At 41.2% G+C, this 20,726-nt stretch overlaps 1 protein-coding gene across 1 annotated transcript in view; it reads left to right on the top strand.

The window, feature by feature from the left end:
- SNX24 (sorting nexin 24) overlaps positions 1 to 20,726 on the top strand; it is a 178,005-nt gene that overhangs the window by 153,798 nt on the left and 3,481 nt on the right. The window contains exons 4-6 of the mRNA XM_021706531.1: positions 14,705 to 14,799; positions 16,507 to 16,539; positions 17,047 to 17,111. Coding sequence (XP_021562206.1) covers positions 14,705 to 14,799; positions 16,507 to 16,539; positions 17,047 to 17,111 — 193 coding nt within the window. The remainder of the gene's footprint in view (positions 1 to 14,704; positions 14,800 to 16,506; positions 16,540 to 17,046; positions 17,112 to 20,726) is intronic.

Here is a 20,726-nt window from a genome sequence, read left to right as displayed (position 1 = left end):
AAAAAAAAAAAAAAGTGTACCTCCTATCACTTCTCCATAACTTTAAAATCATAGTTGTCATTTCAGTTGATCATTGGCTGTCCCATGTGATCACACCCAGAACTTTGGGAAAAGTTAAAGAGAAATGCTTGGCAGGAAAAAGGAGCATGCCTGTCAGGTAATCCTGGGTACCCCTGGCCTCCTTTCTGGGACACAGTTGGGACAGGATGGGGGTAAGGGTGACAGAGTAAACCACTGCCACATATGGTTTGTCTGGCTCACTAGAGTAATTAGTGTGTAGCCTCACAAGCTGTCTAGATTGCAGGGCGCCGGTTTCTCCATTGTAGTTGGTGGCACCTTTGTGTATCTCCTGAACCTCTGGTCAGCTTCAGTGATGTCTGACTCCTCAGTGAGCTGTCTTTCCAGGGATAGCCATAGGCAGGGAAGAGAAAAGAATTAAAAAATGTTTTCTTGATACACTAGAGGCACATCTTCCAGGTTCTTCTTAAAAAATAATAATAGTAGGCCAGACTCAGTGTCTCAGTCTGTAATCCCAGCACTTTAGGTGGCCAAGGAGAGTGGATTGCCTGAGCCTGCGGGTTCGAGACCAGCCCGAGCAATTTGACGAGACCTTGTCTCTACAATAAATCAAAAAAATTTAGCCGGGTGTGGTAGCGCGCACTGTAGTTCTGGCTACTTGGAAGGCTGAGGCGGAAGGATCACCTGAGCCCAGCAGGTTGACACTGGGGTGGCTGTGAGCGTACCATTGTACTCCAGCCTGAGCGACAGAGTGAGATTCCAACTCAATAATGATAATAATAATAACAATAATAGTTTATCTCCTGCAAACTTAGCTAAGATCTTCAGAATATAAAAATTATGCTTAAAGATGTACTCAGCCATTTTAGCTTTCTAGAATATTAGTGTAAATCCTTGCTATCTCCTTTTAATTGTTCTTAATAGAAAACTGTTAAAAAATCATAAAATTTGATTTGAAAGACTTGTCAAAGTAGAATTGTTTTCTTCCACCAACCATTGCTAAATTAGTCCCTATGGTTCATTCTACAGTGATTTGGACAATCCTCTGTAAAGTAAGTTTAATGAAACACCCAGAGGGATACTGACTATGATTTGTTTAAAAAACCCAATTTGGGAGAATATTTTTCTAGGTAATCAACTTACATTTTTCTTTGTTTAGTCTCATCTCAATGCCTATATGCTTGATTTCTTTGCTGTCCTATAATATGTGATTTTGGTACCTAGTGAGTTAAATATACAAGTTTTTAGTATATTAGTCCTTTTCTTGCTTTTTATAGACCATGTAATGTATGTGTGAACCTAAATGCTTTTTCATTTTCACAGTCTATTCTTTGTGCTATGGATTTTTTTAAAGTACTAAAATAACACTAGCAAATATCAGGATTATTTTTTCTTTTTTTCCCCAAGTATTCTACCCTAGTACTAAGATAGTAAATGAAAAATAAAATATCAGAGTTGTTTTTCTTTCTCTCCCTCTTCCCTTCCCCCTGCCAGGTCTCACTCTGTTGCCCAGGTTGAAGTGTAGTGGCACGATCATGGCTCACTGCAACCTTGACCTCTTAAGCTCAAGCAATCCTCCCACCTCAGTCTCCAGGGTAGCTGGGACTACAGGTACACGCCACCATGCCCAGCTAATTTTTTTTCCCCTCGCCTCCTGTCCTCCCCCCCGCCCCCCACTAGTTTTTTATTTTTATTTTTTGTAGAGATGAGGTCTCCCTCTGTTGCTCAGACTGGTCTTGAACTCCTGGGCTCAAACAGTCTTCCCGCCTCAGCTCCCAAAGTGTTGGGATTACAGGCGTGAGCTACTGCCTAGCTCGGCCTTCTCGCTCTCTTTTTACAAAAGTATTCTACTCAGTACTCTGTTCTATGGGCCACAAACAGAGCTTTACAATCTGCAGAGGCAAGAGGTCTGTGTCAGTAGGGATTTGTGTTCTACCCAGGCAACAACCTAATACAAAGACTTTATTAGGTTTGAGGTTTATCTTTCTCAAGCATTGAGAAGTACAGTGGTAGGTAACTGCCGGTTTTAGTTCACTGACTCAAGATGATCAGAGATGGGATCTCTTTGATTCTTTTGGTCTTTTCCTCATAACTACAAGATGACAGCTAAGTTGAAAGATCTTGCATGCCCATGTTCTAGGCAAGAGGAAGAAGGAAAGGGGTGGAGGACAAGCAAAACAACAAGAGCCAGTGGAGCCTGTTCACTTTAAGAAAGTTTTTGGACCTTTTACATCCAAAGACTTCCACTGATATCTTATTGGCTAGATTTGTGTCATATGCCAAAGAACAGTGTTGTGGGAAGTGGGTTATGATGGGTTATGTTGCAAGGAGAGCAGGGCAGTTTGTATTATTTTCATGGTGTTTTCTTACTGTTCTTTGCTCTTTTTAGCTTGGCAACTTACCATACACCCCCAAAGAGTTGATGTTCCATTAGTAAGGGGGAAGGGGAGACTGGATCTTGGGTAGACAGCTGGCAGTCTGTGTCACACCTTCAGTGGCAGACAGCAGGCAGCGAATCTCGGTGTTTGTGCTCAAGCGTGGAGCATCGTTCTGTTCCTACTTCCTGGGGATACCTGGGAGCCTATCAGAAAAAGGCTAACATAATCTGGAAGACTCCCAGATTAGAGCCCCTGTTCATTGTTTTGTACAGGTCTCTGAATAATTATCTGTAATCTAACTCAGAGTTATGGGAGGACTTACTTCAGTGTTAGATTTGGAGAAAGGGTTAGAGTAGATATGTTCTCAGCAGGTTCCAACTTAGACTTACCAGCCATGTGTGTATAGACCTATATTCTCATCTTTCTTGCCACTGTGTCCTGTCTCCCTTGGTGGAGTCCCTTTAGACTACTATTACCTGCCTGTGTGTTTTATGTGAACAATATAATTAACTGCATTTTTTGTTGCAGCCAAGTGCCTCCTCCTGCCTCTCATTATAGATTTGTTTCTAATTTTAAGACCTATGAGCCATCTCTACAAGGAACACTTTGTATTGTTTCTCTAAAGAGTAGCAACGCATCTTGAAATAAGTCTGTTGTCACACTCTCTAGCCATTTCCTAATCTGTTTCCACTAAGTACTGTGTGCTTTGGGCTTTGCTCATTGAGGGTTTCTGAATTCATGTCAGACACTCATTGCACTTCTGTAGTGTTTAAACAGGTGATGCAGTGTTATAACTGGACAAATATAAAATGGTATTGAAGCCGGGCTCTGTGGCTCAGCCTGTAATCCCACGCCTTTGGGAGGCTGAGGTGAGTGGATTGCCTGAGCCCGCGGGTTTGAGACCTGCCTGGGCAGCGAGACCTCATCTCTACAATAAATAAAAAAAAAATCAGCCGGGCATGGTAGCGCATGCCTGTCATTCCAGCTACTCGAAAGGCTGAGGCGGAAGGATCGCTGGAGCCCAGCAAGTCGAGGCTGCGGTGGCCGGGAGCAGCCACTGCACTCCAGTCTGGGCAACAGAGCGAGACTCCAACTCAAAAAAAAAAGGTATTGAAGATCTTCATTTAAAAAATGATAGTAGCCCAGTGTACTATATCTTAACTATAGTAAAGTAAGAATGTGTTGTATACCTAGGAAGGCCACATCGATCTAGTCTATACCACTTGAAACTCAGCTGTGCAGGGGCTGGGTCAAAGTGTACCATGTGTGTGAAGAGAGAGAATGCTAAATAAACCAGGGATAGTTGGGAGGATGTTGAAGGGACCTGAGAGAGCAAATTGTTTTTAAGCACTTTAAATACTTTTATTTATTTATTTATTTTATTATTATTATTGTTATTAGTGGGAGTCTCACTCTGTCACCCAGGCTGGAGTGCAGTGACACGCTCATGGCCACAGCAGCCTCGACCTTTTGAACTTAGGCGATCCTTCCACCTCAGCCTTCCAAGTAGCTGGAACTACAGGCACACGCCACCATGCCCAGCTAGTTTTTTGATTTATTGTAGAGATGAAGTCTTGTCAAGTTGCCCAGGCTGGTCTCAAACCCGTCGGCTCAGGCAATCCTCTCACCTCGGCCTCCCAGAGTGCTGGGATAATAGGTGTGAGCCACTGCGCCTGACCTTAAATACTTTTAAAAACATCAATTCATCAACATGCATAGGCTATACTGATTGTAAATCTTTCATTAAAAACCAGTCTCTGGGGCTATCTCTAGGCAACATCTTACAAGCTTAGTTCTGATGATTATTTCTTCTTTAAAGTAATAAGACACCACTTCCATAAGCATATTCTATAATTTGTATTTAGTTTAGTGCTTTGCCACATTATTTGAGTTACTAAATCAGTTTTGATTTGTTGAAATGTACTAATATTCAAATACCCTAGTCCCCTTACCTAAGGCGTGACTTATAGGTCAGTGGCTACTTTATCATTGCTTTTTAACTTTTTGTTTGGTCTTCTTTCCTATTAGATCTTCAAGAAAGTGCCTCATAAATTCTGGCATTATCTATAATGTATAATTGAGGCACATTTTTATTTAATACACAGTTGGTAATTTAAGGATAAAATATATACACTATGTGACTTTAAGTTATTATACCTAGTCATTCATTGAAAACAATTGTGCTGGTCAGAAGACTTTAAAGTGTTATGAGACCAGATCCTTTTATTTATGCTTTTGTTTTTAGTTTATTTTTTTTAATATAGAGGAGAGATTAATGAAATTTGTTGACTTTATTTGTCTAGAAGTCTTTAAATATTTATAAGAATTAGTAGAGATATTAAGATGCATTTAAAATACAAGGAAAATAAAGAATATATTTTAGAGGATTCAATTTCAATGACTTCTTTAAATTTATCTGTGGAATAAATGAAGTTTATAAATATAAGAGAAAAATATATATTGGGAAAGATGACAGATTCATATAAAATTTAAAAAAGAAAAGAACTAAACTGTATAGCATAGTGTACTGTTGAGCATGCAGTAAATGTCAATAAATATTTGGTAAATGAATGAGTGGCAAAGTGAATCCATATGTCATTTGAATAGTAGTTTTAGAACTAGAGAGACGTGGATTCCAATCCCAACTATCCTTCTACCTTCTAAGAAACTTTGCACAGTTGGCTTAACCTTGCTGAGCCCCAAATTCCTCATACGTAGAATTTAGATAATGATAATGTTCCATGATATTATGAAAATTAAATAAAATAAAGAGCATGGCACAGAGTAGATATTAAGTAAATGGTATTGTTGTTATAAACCACATGAAAATTGCCACATATATATATTTTTGAGTTGGGGTCTTACTCTGTCTCCCGGACTGGAGTGCAGTGGCATGATCACAGATCACTGCAACTTCCATCTCCTGGGCTCAGACAATCCTTCCACCTTAGCCTCTGAGGCGGGAGGATTGCTTGAACCCAGGAGTTTGGGACCAGCCTAGGCTCAGTTAGTTGGACGTGGTGGCGTGCACCTGCTATTTGAGCGGTTGAGGTGGAAGGATTGCTTGAGGCCAGGGGATTTGAAGCTACAGTGAGCTGTGATCATGTCACTGCACTCCAGCCTGGATAACAGAGTGAGACCCCAACTCAAAAAAAAAAAAAGGAAGGGCTGGGCTCGGTGGCTCAGCCTGTAATCCCGTGCCTTTGGGAGGCTGAGATGAGAAGATTGCCTGAGCCCGGGAGTTGGTGACCCGCCTGGGCAACTTGGCGAGACCACATCTCTACCATAAATCAAAAATGAGCCGGGCGTGGTAGCGTGTGCCTGTAGTTCCAGCTACTCGGAAGGCTGAGGTGGGAGGATCGCCGGGGCCCTGCAGGTCGAGGCTGTGGTGGCCGGGAGCGGCCGCTGCACTCCAGTCTGGGTGACAGAGTGAGACTCCAACTCAAAAAAAAAAAAAAAAAAAAAAGGAAGGAAAATGACAATATAGTCATTAAAATTAGCTTAATGGGTTGGTTAAGAAGCAGTTTAGAGACAGCCACAGAGAGGATTTAATACACAGTCACTGGATCTGAGGAGCGCTACTGCTGTTCCAGTTATAGTCAAAATACAGATCAGATAGTGTCAAGCGTGTCTACAGACTCCATTGACCACCCTCCCTTGTAAGGTCTCTTGATGGCCCCCCAAATACACAGAGGAGAAAAAACATTCCTGCACATGATCCAGAAGCCCTGCCCAACCTTTCCAACTCAGGTTCTCCTATTTTATTATTGCTCGACTGGCTTCATTATTTTTTCTGACCTTCTTTCATTTTTTCGAGTGTCATACTCCTACCTTCCCACTGACCTTTGGACAAACAGTGCTTTGTGTTTGGATTATCCTACATCCATTGTCCTAATTAGTTCATTCAACTCCCAGCTCAATGGTCACTTCCCCAGGGAAGCTTTCCTTCACCCCACAGGTTAAGAAGGGTGTTTTGTTAGTTATGATCAAGGAAACTAGCTACTACCCTTGAAGGTACTGATTCAGTTTGTAGTTTTACATTCATTACCATGATTATTTGAACAGCATTCATCTTTTCTGCTAGACTGTAAGCCCCAGGAAGGCAGGGCCCTATATGTTTGGGTAACCATCGTGTTCCCAGCAACATGTTTGTACTTAGTAGATGCTAAATAAATATTTTTATATGAATTAATATTCTAGAAAAATACAGAGCATAAGTTTTAATATTAAAATATCTTCAAGCCGGGCTCGGTGGCTCAGCCTGTAATCCTGCACCTTTGGGTGGCTGAGGTGAGTGGATTTCCTGAGTCCGCGGGTTCGAGACCCGCCTGGGCAACGAGACCTCATCTCTACAATAAATCAAAAAATCAGCCGGGCGTGGTAGCGTGCGCCGGTAATTCCAGCTTCTCGGAAGGCTGAGGCGGAAGGATCGCCGGAGCCCAGCAGGTCGAGGCTGCGGTGGCCGGGAGCGGCCACTGCACTCCAGTCTGGACAACAGAGTGAGACTCCAACTCAAAAAATATATATATCTTCAAAGGTAATTGATTCTCCAGTTTTTTTCCTCCATGGTTAGTCTTGTCCTGTTAGCCACATTATCAGAAATGATACTTGTTTTTTTCAAATCTTCTTAAAACAAATTATATTCTTTCTTTGCACACATTCTTTTCTGTTTTAAATAGGCCCTTTTAAGCAATTCAGCTTTTAATGCAGGTCCTTGGACTTCTTACAAAGAAATCTTCACATGTGTAAAGACATGTGAAATCATAGCAGACGTCTATTTGAATTCTTTGAGTAGTGCAGTTTTTACCAAGGCACAAGGTAGATATGTCTTGGGAATAGTGTCACATGCAAAAAGAAGGATGCATGGTGCAGTGGGTTCTTCAGAAACACATTTCATTTTTATTTTTCATGTGGTCACAATCCTTCCTAGATCTGTTTACTGGCTGGCTTTTAAAAAAAAAGTATTCCTTGTTAACCTGACTGTGGCTCATTTTGTGAAATTGTGACCAAGTGCAGGGAAGTGGTGAGTAGAAGCCTGAGGACTGCAAAGCCTCCTTGAGCTTGTAGGTTTGGGTCCCAGAGGACAGTGACACTGCGGCCCACTTACTGCAGTGAGGAGGTATTGATTTTTCTCCCTCCCTGTTCTTAGCTGCACCTCTGAGTAATATAGTATGAAGCATCTTTCCTGGTGAAGAGAGGAAAAACTGTCGTGGTGAACTATTTCACCCTAACAATCGGACATTTCAAACCAAGCTAGATGGAATGGGGAAAGGGCTTAAAGGACTCTTGTAAACTTCCTGACTTAGTTCAGTACCCTGGCTTTTGTGACATAGAGGATCTCTACAGTTTATAACAACCTTGATAGACAATGGGAAGAAGTGTGTGTGTGTGTGTGTGTGTGTGTGTGTGTTTAATGTTTTGAAAAGGGGACAAAAGGATCAAATCAGCGAAAACAACACAGCTTTGTGCAGTGATCTTGGAAGGTTAGCGAAGTGGTCTTGTCCAAGTTTTCAACAAGATGTTCCATTCCTGTTATAATTGGCTGCTGGGTAGGTTTGGACCTAACTAGAATGCCAGCGTTCGATTTCACCGTGTCCTCAGTGGAGATGTGTCACCGTTTATGCTCGCCTTAGTGACAATTTTCTAAAATGGAAACTCGTGGGAAATCATTACAGTGTTTATATGTCTCCCTTGTCGGACAGCGTTATCCTGTGATATTTTACCAGTGTTTTCCACTGCATGATGGCATCTCGCGAAGGTTAAGGCAGAACAAGTCCCTCTGTAATTTTGTGACTACATTTTACTTACTGAAGAAGAAAAGATAACTGACAATTAAGTATTTGGGATGTCACAGAAAGAACATGTGCAACTAATCAATGGTATCCTTTGGGAACATGATTTTATAAAGCTGATAAGGTAGAAAAATTGGGATTTTGTGATTTGTGTTACATGATGATAATTGCACCTTTTCAATAAAAAAGACATTTCTCCTGGAGTAAACATTGAGCTTACAGGGGCTGCTGGTGGCAGTGCTGTTGTTTTTCTGCCCTATTCAGGCAATTTTTTTGGAAGTGCTTTCATAGAGTATGAGATTTTTTCCATTCCTCTATTAGAGTGAGGTTTCTGAAGAAATAATCTCATCTATTTTAAGAAGAGTCATTTATTTTTATGAAAGTAACATTGTATAAAGAAAAATAATTTTTTTGTTTCTTACGAAGTACACTCAATTGCCTAGTTTCAGTGTTTATCACAGTTTAATGTAGTGTTATCAAAGTAGGTCAAGTAGTATATTGCACACTTGTTACAGTTCTTTGATTGAACCCCATATTCTGTGGGCATCTTAATAATAACCTGATTTTTAGTCTACATATATCCTTAAGTAATAAATTGCATGCATGTTTCTTTTAAAATTTTTATTTATTTCTTTTTATTTTAAAGATATGGGGGCATGCACACTTCTTCAGTGCATTTTTCTGTTAATCCTGTAACATCTCCAATCTGTCCATGTATTAAAGAGCCCACTCTTCCGGTACATGGATCACTTTTGCTAGTTTTATTGCACAGGCTTCCATTAGAGATAGACTCCATCCTTGCTGGTTTTGACACTACTTTCTATTTGTTCCAGCAGCTTTGAAAATGCTGGATAAACAGCGGCCACCCTCCTTAACAGAACGGTTAGTTAATTTCAAGATCCCCTTGGCCCTCCACTGCCTCATTCCTTGCTTGGTACCCACTGTTGGATGACCTCTTCTTATGAAAACTCTTGAAATCTTTCGAGTATTTTCTTTTTTTATTTTTCTTGAGTTGGACTCTCACTCTGTCACCCAGACTGGAGTGCAGTGGCCACTCCCAGCCACCGCAGCCTCGACCTGCTGGGCTCCGGCGATCCTTCCACCTCAGCCTTCCGAGTAGCTGGAACTACAGGCGTGCACTACCACGCCCAGCTCATTTTTGATTTATTGTAGAGATGAAATCTCGCCAAGTTGCCCAGGCGGGTCTCGAACCCGTGGGCTCAGGCAATCCACTCACCTCAGCCTCCCAAAGGTGCGGGATTACAGGCTGAGCCACCGAGCCCGGCTTCGGGTATTTTCATTGTTTGCCTCTAGCTCTTCTTAGGTTTATTCTTATTTCCCTTTTTGTGGGGGTGGGGCTTGGTAATGTTGCATTATTGGAGTGAGAGATTGTTCCACTCATCTGACACCTTACAGAGAAGCAGAGCTTCTTGCTTTCCTATCACTTGAGACCCACAACGCTTGTATGTAAACAGCCACTCTCCATCTTGCGTCTGGGTAATTAATTCTGCCTCTTATGGCATTTCACTCAGTGTGTGTGTGCCTGTAAAATTTGGTGGGGTTTATTTCTAGCCTTTTCTCCAACTTGTCACGTTCATTTTGCATTCTGGTATTTTACTGCATAAATTAGTTGCCAGGATGCCTGCCAACTTGCATCCAAGAATGAGATGAGCAGTGTGAGAACTCTACCACCAGGGTCATTAGGTGGTCAGTTAGATAGCACTGGGCCTGGGACCCATCACTACCCCTCAGTTCAAAGTGCCCCTCTCGTCACAGGTGAAGCATACTAGTGCTTCACCAGCTGAACTCTGACCTAGCAGCAAGAGTTGAAAATCATATCTTCCTAAACGTTTTGTTAACGTCAGAAACTCTCCACACCACTGATGTTGCATTTTAGAGTGATATTGCACAGAAGTCGTTAATGTGAAGTACTCTCCTGAATTGGTGAGGAGTAGATTTTGGTCTATCAGAAATACTCCTTGGGCAAGTACGATGGCTCACATCTGTAATCCCAGTACTTTGGGAGGCCAAGGCAGAAGGATTGCCTGAGCCCAGGAGTTCAAAACCAGCCTGGGCAACATAGTGAGACACCTCATCTCTATAAAAAATTAAAAAATTAGCCAGGCATGATGTTGCACACCTGTAGTTTCAGCTACTGTGGAGGTTGAGGTGGTAGAATTACCTGAGCTCAGGAGTTTGAGGCTGCAGTGAGCTGTGATTGTGCCACTGTACTCCAGCCTGGGCGACAGAGTGAGATCCTGATTCAGAAAAAAAAAAGAGAGAGAGACTCCTTTACCACAGTAACTTCACTGCCAGACAAATATTTTCAACTGCAGCCCAGAGCTGAAGGCATTGATGAATTCTGATTGCAAGACAGCACACCCTTCAGCAGGGTTCTATTGACAAAGAGGTAAAAAACTGAAAGGCTAGCATGTCCTTTGAGGAGCTGGCATATAGCACATCCCGCACATATCAGGCTCTGGGCCAAAGAAAAGAGGGTTCAGCAGTGACAATGCCCATCTGAGCTAAAGGCAGCTGTCCTTGGCTGGGCCGGCAGGGGTCTGTGAACCTCCTGCCACTGAAAGCACAATTATATATGTGTGTGTTTTCCAGCAAACAGGATACTCAGCTCTTATCAGAATTTTTTTTTTTTTTTTTTAGTCAGAATCTCACTTTGTTGCCCAGGCTGCAGTATAGTGGCATGGCTACCGTAGTTTTGACCTGCTGGGCTCAGGTGATCCTTCCACTTCAGCCTTCCAAGTAGTTGGAACTACAGGTGCTCACCACCATGCCCGGCTAATATTTTGATTTACTGTAGAGACAAGGTCTCACCATGTTGCCCGGGCTGATCTCGAACCCCTGGGCTCAGGCAATCCTCTCGCCTCTGCCTTCCAAAGTGCTGAGATTACAGGTGTGAACCACTGCACCCAGCCTCTTATTTGATTTTCAAAAAGATCCCTGAATTATAGAGGGCTAAGAAGCTCTGTTTGTTAGATGGACAATATTCCAAACTTCCAAAACAGATAAAGTAGGTTGTTGGGAATTGATAAAAATACTCAACTAGGAAGGAGAATGAACATCCATTACGTAAGTATGTGTCAGAGACTCTTGGCAATGTCTCATTTAATCTCACAACAATCCAGTAGACAGATGAAGGATTCGAACCCAGGTCTTGCTCTAAAGCCCACATGCTTTCTAATCCACATTGCCTTTCTAAAGAATGAAAATGATTAGCCACTGGAGATTATTCAAAAATAAAGATAAGCAGTCCAAAACAATGGGAAAATAGGATATGATCTTCAAAAAGATAATTTTTTTAAAAATTAAGAACTTACTCATTGAGTAAAGGTGAGTGATTTAAAACAGACTAGTGCTCCGAGTATATGAGATGACCTGGGTGTGGCTTCCAGAAGGGGTGGTTGCCTGTGAACACTGCTCTTCAAGAAACTGAAGGAGATGGAAAAGGAACGGCTATGAGGCCCCACTTTACTTTTCAGTTTTTCATGAATGAGATCATGTGTTTATGAACTGAAAATCAGCTCATTGAACTAAATGAATTCCTCTTTTGACTCTTAGTCCTAATTAATGACAGCCATTTCACTTATAGATAATATACTAATTTAGGTAAATTCTGATAGATTATACTTCATCTCTGGACTGAAGTATTCTTTTCTTACAAGCTTTTTTTTTTTTTACAGCGTTTAGGAAATATTCCTGCCCATATAACTGAATGCTTAGCTAACCTGCCAATACTGCCTTCTTTATAGCAGTCAATCCTAAAGTGTATATCAGTCATTGTTTTATGGAAAATATTATTTGGAAATATTCAGTGAAAATTTAACAAAAGAAATGCTCACTGATTTCTGGATTTTTCTATACTCCTTTTTTGCCAGCATATCTTACCTAAAACAATGCCGTCATCTATTTAGAGAACTCTGTTTGGGGAGGCTGAGCAGGATTAATTCCCATCCCTCTGTTGCAGTGTAAACAGCTTTTTGCCTGTCTTTTGTCATTAATGATCATGCTGTAGACGTAGCCAGTGCATTGTAAGCCAATCTGTCAAGGCAAATAAACAATTCACCTTGTTAAAATTCCCTAAATCTTGCATTAATAAAACCAAAGTAACCCCCTGAACACTGAAGAGATGTCTTCCTCCATACTGCAGTGATGGATGACATGTCTAAAGATCCTGGAAATTAAGTAGTTCAGGTCATTAAAAGTGTCCCATACTTGTTATTGATTTAATTTATTTTAAGAAGGTGGGGGTGGAGATAAGAATGTTATACTCTCCCCATTTTTTTTAAAATCTGAAAGCTACCACTTATACAGATAATTAAAACCATTGCCTGGGGGAAACCGGTCTGTATTTGTTACAACATTCAGCTTTATTATTCAAATAAATATTTTATCATCTTCTTAAATAGATGTCTAGAAAAAACTTGGTAATCATTGAAACTTGTATCACAACCAAAATACCTTGGATTTTTATATGTGTGATGATTCCTAGAACTTTCTGAGTTCTAGGCAGTGAAACAATGACCTTTGGGCACCCGCAGACTTTCCTTTGGTAAGTAAAAATTGAGGTGAAAGTGAAATGACTTAAGAAAATTCAACTGAAATTGTAATGAAATTATGCCTCTGGGAAGAGAATTTTTTCCTCCTTATTTTCTAAACTTTTCATTTTTGTATTTTTGTAATCAGGAAAAGAATAAGCAGTATATACATGTACCCACAGATGAATAGTTGGGTGGATGGATGGATGTAAAAACCCTTAAAGAGAGGTTCAGTATTTGGATTCTAAGTCTCTATTCTAAGGCAGGTTTAAGTTGCTGTTTTTGTGTGTGTTTACTTGTTCATCACTACTTTTCTCCACCTGCTTACACTCCACTGGACCCCTAATATTTACCACTGTATCCCAGGGTGTGACATAATAGATACCCAGTAAATATTTATTTAATGAATGAAATATAGCCCCCCAAACACTTTTCTTCTTTTTATTTTTTGTAGAGACTAGGCTTTGCTGTTTTGCCCTGGCTGATCTCAAACTCCTGGGCTCAGGCAGTCTGCCCACCTTGGCCTCCCATTATAGGCATGCGCCACCGCTCCCTGCCACTCTCCTTCTTTTATTCCGTAAGCTTCAATGGGTACAGTGGACTGTCGGGAATGGTTGCAGCCCCTGATAGAGTTGGCTGTCCAGACAATCCTTCTCCAGGATTGAACGGCAAGGAGCTGTACACTAGTGTAGGACAGAGGGGACCTACGACACCAGCAACTCAGTCACCCACCCCATTTCTATGCCCTGCATGGGATAACAGTATTCCAAAACCTGGCAAGAAATGGGGTAACTCAGTATGTAAATTATGGCTACAAACAAGATGTTATATAGAACTATGTGTATACAAGATACACATAATGTGACCTTAATTTTGTCTCCTGTTGTGTATCTTATGCACCACCTTGTGTTCCTGATCAGCTATTTGAGTGGTATTTCACCATCAGTTCTCACTGTTCTTACATGTGCTTACTGGGCAAAACTTACCCATGGCAAGTTATACAAAATGAGGCTTAAGAATAGTTATATTGATGCTGGCGTTTATTACATAATCCTTAATGCTTTTCTCCTGTGATCTTGGGGAAAAAAGGGAATGGGAGAGGATGGAAATGTACACTCAGTTCACACTCCCTGGCTGACTTTTAAAAATACACAGATATGAAAATGTATTCTGTAGTTTTCCATCAGATTTCTCCCTGAAATTTCATATTTTGGATCTGAGAACTGACATGGTTATGCCATTATACCAGCTATTTAGCAAAGCTCACTAAATGGAAGAACTCTGTAGATTTTTTTTCAGCATCTACTCTGATTTACACTTAGCAGTAAGGTTGTTACTGACCCTTTAAGTGGAGTTGTACAAATGGCAATAAATGTCAGTTGATCCTAATGCCGAAACAGGTGATAGCTCAGGGGTCTTGATTTAATCTTCCTGTTAGAAAACTCATTTATAGAATTTCCTAAACAGTAGAGATCTCCTATGAAAATGTGTGTGTGTGTGTGTGTGTGTGTGTGTGTGTGTGTGTGTGTGTGTACACATATACACACATCAGATTGCTTTATCGCTCAGTAAGGAAAATTTGGTTTACATGTCTTAGCAATATTACTGATGTTCCCTTGATTTGAAGTACTCACTCTGGACTAGCGCCTCCGTGAAGGCAGGCACCATATCTTCCTGGTTCCTCACGGCCCTGTGACCTCGTCAGCATCTAGCATATAGTAGATGCTGTATCAGTACTGGTTGAAGGAAAGAATAGGTAAAACGCAGCATTTCCTGGCCCCGCACAGCATGTGTGTCAGCCTGAATTCTGGTGGGTGAACTGGGGACCACTCCTCATACTGATTGTGAAGAATGTTGCTGGTAAGAATTTTGATGGACGGTTATGACTTTTTGAAATAGTTCATTTGATTGATCACCCAGCAAATTTCACTTCAGTTTCTAATTCCGTTTTCTGGTTTCACAGGCTGTCATTTTAGAAAATGAAGAGCTTCCCAAACTGTTTCTTGATTTCCTGAACGTGCGACACTTGCCCTCTCTACCAAAGGCAGAAAGTTGTGGGTAAGGGTCATTGTTGACCTATTAGGCATGTATTTTAAATTACTCTTCAATAACTGATTGGCCTAACAAATAGCCCAGGGTGGTGCCAGAAGGGCCAACCAGCCACACCCATTCGTTTGGCTTGGGACAGCACTCGCTCGCCCCCTGCCTGTGGTCAAAGGAATTTGTCTGAAGTCCACATCCCCGTCTTCCGGCCAAATGGCCAAGGCTCAGTAACTCATGTTTAGACTTAAGGAATTGACCTTTTAAATTATGCTGTTACATAGAGTGATATTACATGATGGGAATTATGAATCTAGGTAGCCTGTGTAGGGACTTATTTGTTTATTTGTGGATACTCAAATAATCATATCTTCTTGGAGCACATAGTCATATAATTTTAAAGCTACAAATGACCTTGGAGTTGGTTTGACTCAATTCCCCTCATTTTGTAGTTAAGCAAACAGAGACACAGGAATTATTGCCTTTCCCACGCTGGCAGAGCTCAGACCTTCCAAAGTGACCCCTCTCCTCCACCCTTCTGGCTGCCTCCCCTCAGAAACCTCTAATGGTGGGGCTGCAGATCTGAATCCTATGTACCAGAGGTTTAATATTACCAGCAATTGGGAAAAGCTCTCAGAAGAATGAACTCTGAAACAAGGCACTTGCCCAGCCATGGGCACATGACTGGGGCTAGCTTCCCCTAGAAGGTCTTCTGGAGCAAACTTGGCATAGTAAATCCACTTACAGAGAAGCAACCCATCACAAACCCTCTGAAAACCCAAGCAGGAGAGAGTTTTACTCCTTTTGTTTTTCTTTTTATTTAATTTTTTTTTTTTTTTTTTTTTTTTTTTTTAGTTAGGACCTCACTCTGTCACCAAGACTGGAATCACAGCTCACCACAGCTTCCACCTCTTGGGATCAGGTGATCCTTCCACCTCAGCCTTCCAAGTAGCTGGAACTACAGGCACGTGCCACCATGCTTAGATAATTTTTCCATTTTTTTGTAGAGACGGGATCCCACTATGTTGCCTATGCTAGTCTGGAACTCCTGGGCTCAGGTGATCCTTCTGTCGTGACCTGCCAAAGTGCTGGGATTATAGGCATGAGCCACTGCACTGGCTGGTTTTACCCCTTTTCTCACTGCCTCCTGACCCACCTGAAGGAGCCACACTAATTACAAGTGATCTAGTGGACCACACCCAATGTCAAGTTAAACCCCACCTGTCTTCTGGATGAGAGGTGTGAATACCTTCACAGCTCCTCACTAGCTCTGTTTACTCAGGCCCACATTTCACCACTTCTTCCCCATCCCAGCCCCACTCCAAGAATTATACACTATACTTACCACATAGTCTGTGTTGTCAGTGTGTTCTGTTCCGACTTGTATGCCTTTACTGGGAGGCTAGGCTTCCTGTATGTTTATGTGTTTTTTAGAAGACACATTAGCAATGACAGTGAGTGAACTCTTTTCTCCAAAGTAGTAATAAAACCTTAGTCTTTTTAAGTGATCATCAGGAAAATTGAAATTCAAGAATATTCTAGTCCTAAGATTTCTTAGGGTGAGGCATCAGCCATGCTGTGGTTCAGTAAAAACTCATCTTTTTTTTTTTTTAATGTTTCCCAATTTAGTGCTCCAAGAATACTGGTTATTTTTTCCTTTGTTGACATAAACATTGGTCTGGCTTATGTGATCTTTTCTTTATCTTTCTTTTACAAAAATTTTAGATCTTTTGATGAGACAGAATCTGAAGAGTCAAGGTAAGAAAAATACTAGTCAATCAGGAGTTGTACAGACTAAGGCGAGGACTGTGGTTTTGTTAACTGTTTAATCACCCATGGTGTCGATGTCTTATGTTTTTCTTGAAAACCTTTGTTAGGAGATGTTTAAGATGGTAAACATTTGATAGGGAGTGACAGAAGTCACCAGTTATAATTAGGAGTGAAGCAATAAAAACCCTACATTGTTTCCTACAAGTAATAAGAGTGTTCTATCAATAATTGTATTACAAGATTCTTAAGAAAGCACTTTTCAGCAGTGATTTAGTATATAGACTGTGTATGTACTTTAGATTCCACAAGGAAATGCTTAGAAGATGAGCGCATGTTGGTTTGTTTCCTCTAACTCTGTTTGTTGTTATTCACCGTTAGATACACAAACCTTGAGATGTCCCTGCACAGCAGTTTGATCCCCTCAAAGCTAGTTTGTAGTGTTTTCTGTTTACTGTCGTCCCCTGATGCTGACATGCCTGTTCTTGACCTTTCCAGCAAACTGTCCCACCAGCCCGTGCTGCTGTTCCTCAGGGATCCATACGTCTTGCCTGCAGCCAGCGGTAATCAAACCTGTCATCTGCTAACAGCTCTTTACTGATCTGACCCTGTACCACATAAACCACGTTTTTAATACAGGTCTAACAGAGTGACATTGGTCCAGGGCTTAATAATCTGCCAATAAACCAGTGCTCTTGGTGTAAGAGACATTTAGAATTTTAATTGGGGCCAGGCTTTCAGGAGGAAATGTAATTTTTCTTTCTCTCTTACCAGGCTATTTTGAATTAGAGTAATAAGGGGGAAAGGTATTTATGGTCTGTAGGCTTTTTGGCGGTGTTATTTTGGCCTCTGCTTGTTTTTGTCCAGATGCCAGGATTCAAATTTAAGGCTCTAGTCCCTTTTAAAAATGCTTTTTCCCAAAAGCTCTGTATATACACTGCAGGTGTACCTCCATTTCTATTTAGAGTACAGTGGCCTTGATGGTTGACTATATATTTTTTTGAAGTTGTATATTTCAACTATACTTAATTGTTTTAAGTATAACTATAATCCATATTTTAGCCCGAGTCCTTTCTCTTTGCCAAGAAGTTCAAATTTCTCAGAGATCCTCTTAGAATGTCTCCTGTGCCTCTCTTTATGAGTACACTCTCAACCAATACCTCATTTAGTTTTCTTAATAACCTTCTGAACTAAGCAGGCTGAATGAGAAAATGAGGGCTCAGGAAGGTCCCTGGCCTGTCGGATGGCTAGTGGGTGAACCCCGTGTTGCCATGGTCTCCTTCTGTGCTCTTTGTATACAGTGAATGATCAGCCTCTGCTTCTGAGAGTCAGAGACTAAATAGCAGTAGAGAAGTGTTCCATTGAAGCCTTTCCTGGTTTCTGACAATAAAACAGTATCACCAGCAAGAGAAAGAGGACTGTTCTCTGTAGCAAGGATTCGCGTACTCAGATCACCCACTTAGTTGCCAGTTTAAAGAAAGGTGGCCAGGACACAGCTCTGCTCTGTTGACTGACCCTTTCTAGCACTCTGATCACAAGAGCTGCCTTTGCTATATAAGAATATGATTTCATAGTGTTTTTTCTTTGGCGAAGAATAACTGCCTCTCTTTAGCTTTTGCTTCCCAGGTTTAAATAACATGCATATTATGTTAGTGTTATGTTTAAAATATTATATTTAGCAAATATTCATAATGTAGCCTAGTCCGGATTAAATAGGCAATGTTTTGTTAAGTATTTCTATTATCTTTAAGCATGGCCTTACACGTGTTTTTCCAGGTATTGTTTATTCTCCGATATGTTATGCGTCTGATTGCAGTACCTACAGAAGTGTTGAGAGTAACAGGATCACTGTGCATAGAAACAGCCAGGACAGTGAGAGAAGAGGGAAGATTCTTTATGCTTCCTAAATACAGCTCATCAAGCTTACTGAGTAGCACCGAGCGTGTGCTCTGCACCTGGCTTGATAACAAATAACAGGAGGAGCTTTCTCGGAAGGAACATTGGGGGCAAATATCTTGAGCTAGAGAGAGTAAGAAGTATGCATCATTAGTAGCATGGTGGTGTGGACAAAGACTCACAAGTGAAGGGGATTCCTATTTGGAAGTAGATAGAAGTCATGGGTTTGATGGACAGGATGGAACCAGGTGAGGGAGCCAGTCACCAGATTATTTTCTTGGAATTTAAAGATGTTGAGTTATTATTCCAGAGGATTCTGAATTTAAAGATATCTTCACAGATATACTGACCACCCCCCCCCCCAAGTCAGGAGTGTCTCTCTTTAAAGATCTGAGAGTGAAACATGATCCTCTTGGAAAATGCTAATAACTGAATATTATTCTCTTAGCTTTCAACATCGGAAATCAGGAGAGTGTATCTCTTAACAGACTGAAAGGCATATGCTTTTTGGCCTTTGTTTTGATTTTTTTTCTGAGAAGTTAAAAACAACTCTTGCCACAGTGACTAAACCTTGTGGATATTTTTCAGTCCTTACCTTCCTTGGCCTCTCATCTGCTCTAGATGTGTTACCCACTTTCTCCTCCTTCAAATGTGGCCTCCCCTAGGCTCTCTCACTTCTCCAGTCTCTGGCCATTCCTGAAGGCTGTCATGGACCCTCCCCTTTTCTCACACACTGTCTTTTGACTAATCCCCTCCCTGCAGATGGCCCTGACTACTCCATGTCTACAGCTGAGACACAATATTGTGTTTCCATTCCAACCCTCTCTCGCGAGCTCCAGGCTCACTCTCACTTACTAGTCCCTCTATAGTCTGCCCTGAGCTCATGTTCCCTCTCACATATGCTGCTTCAGCCACACTGGAATTCTTTCTGGGCCTAAATGTGTTGACCTCCCTTCCCCTGCAGGGCACTTGCTGCTTCCTCCCCCTTGAGCCTTCTGGTCCCCTCCCACAGCTGGCTCACTCCCATCTTCCTGGTTGAATGCTGAAGCTTCAGAGAGCCTTTGCTGATGCTTGCTCTCAAGTAGTCTCCACAAGCCCCTCTACCTATTCACAAGAAGTGTTTATTAAATAAATGAAAGCCAGCAATAACAACAACACAACCTACCCTAAATCACATTCCTTCTCATCATCTCTCAATGAGAATCAAAGGCAAGGGCAGTATCCTAAGTGATTCAAGCCATCATGGACATTGTATTAAACCATGCATAGGATAAAACCAAAATCCATAATGAAAGTGGAATGGAACAGGTGAGAAAAAAACAGTAACTCTGATCATCTTATCATTAATCACTAGTTGGTGGCCCTTTTTAGAAAATAGCTCCATTTCATTCGCTTTTTATCAGAGCACTATATTTGCTTCCTATGGAGTAGTGGTCCCAAACTATCTTGTCTTTGTTCTTTGTTCTTTTTTTCCCCTCTCTCTCTTTCTGTGTCACACTCAACCTTAAAATTCCTAGTGCTCAGTGTATAATAAACACAGGGCCTTAGCACTTGCTGTTCCCTCTGCCGGGAATGCCCTCCTCCCAGATATCCTCCCAGCCGACTGCTGTGTCACCTCATTCCAGTCTTTGCCAAATGAGACCTTCACACAGGGTCTTCCCATCCCCTATCCCTCTTAGCCCCATGCCCTGCTTTGGTTTTGGGGTGTTTTTTTTGTTTTTTGTTTTCCCATTGTCCTCTCCTTATCATTGATTATAGAATTACCCATGGAATTTAATGTTATTTTCCTTTTTGTCCTTTCTTGCTGAACTGATTTTGTTGAATTCATTTAAGCTAAGCATGCTGGGGATATAATTTCACCGACCTTCAAATAGACCTTTATATTTGGATGGCAAAGGATAAAGCCATGTGTGTTATTTGCATGTATTATGTCCTATTCGGATATCTTTTTGAAAATTAATCAATAGCTCTACTCATGGCTATTGATTTTAATATCCTTCTATTTGGGAGAAAACACATTAGAAATAAACCTAACTTAGCTATCATTGCCTTTGACTGAGTTCTAAATATACAGGCATAAGGCCTATTTTAAGCTTTTAAAGATATGCTTTATGAAAAACCCTGTTACTTCATGTTGGGGAAAGGCATATACTAAAAAATCAAGTGTCATCAATCCAGAATACCTGGATACTCATTTATTAGAGATGTTTTAAAACATATTTCACAGCCAGGCTTGGTGGCTCAGCCTGTAATCCCGCGCCTTTGGGAGGCTGAGGTGAGTG

The sequence above is a fragment of the Carlito syrichta genome, unplaced genomic scaffold (genome assembly GCF_000164805.1).
Source record: "Carlito syrichta isolate Samal-C Ts95f unplaced genomic scaffold, Tarsius_syrichta-2.0.1 Scaffold315711, whole genome shotgun sequence".
NCBI classification, from domain to species: domain Eukaryota; kingdom Metazoa; phylum Chordata; class Mammalia; order Primates; family Tarsiidae; genus Carlito; species Carlito syrichta.
Note: the sequence above shows the minus strand (reverse complement) of the source record. Positions and strands in the feature narration are given on the sequence as shown.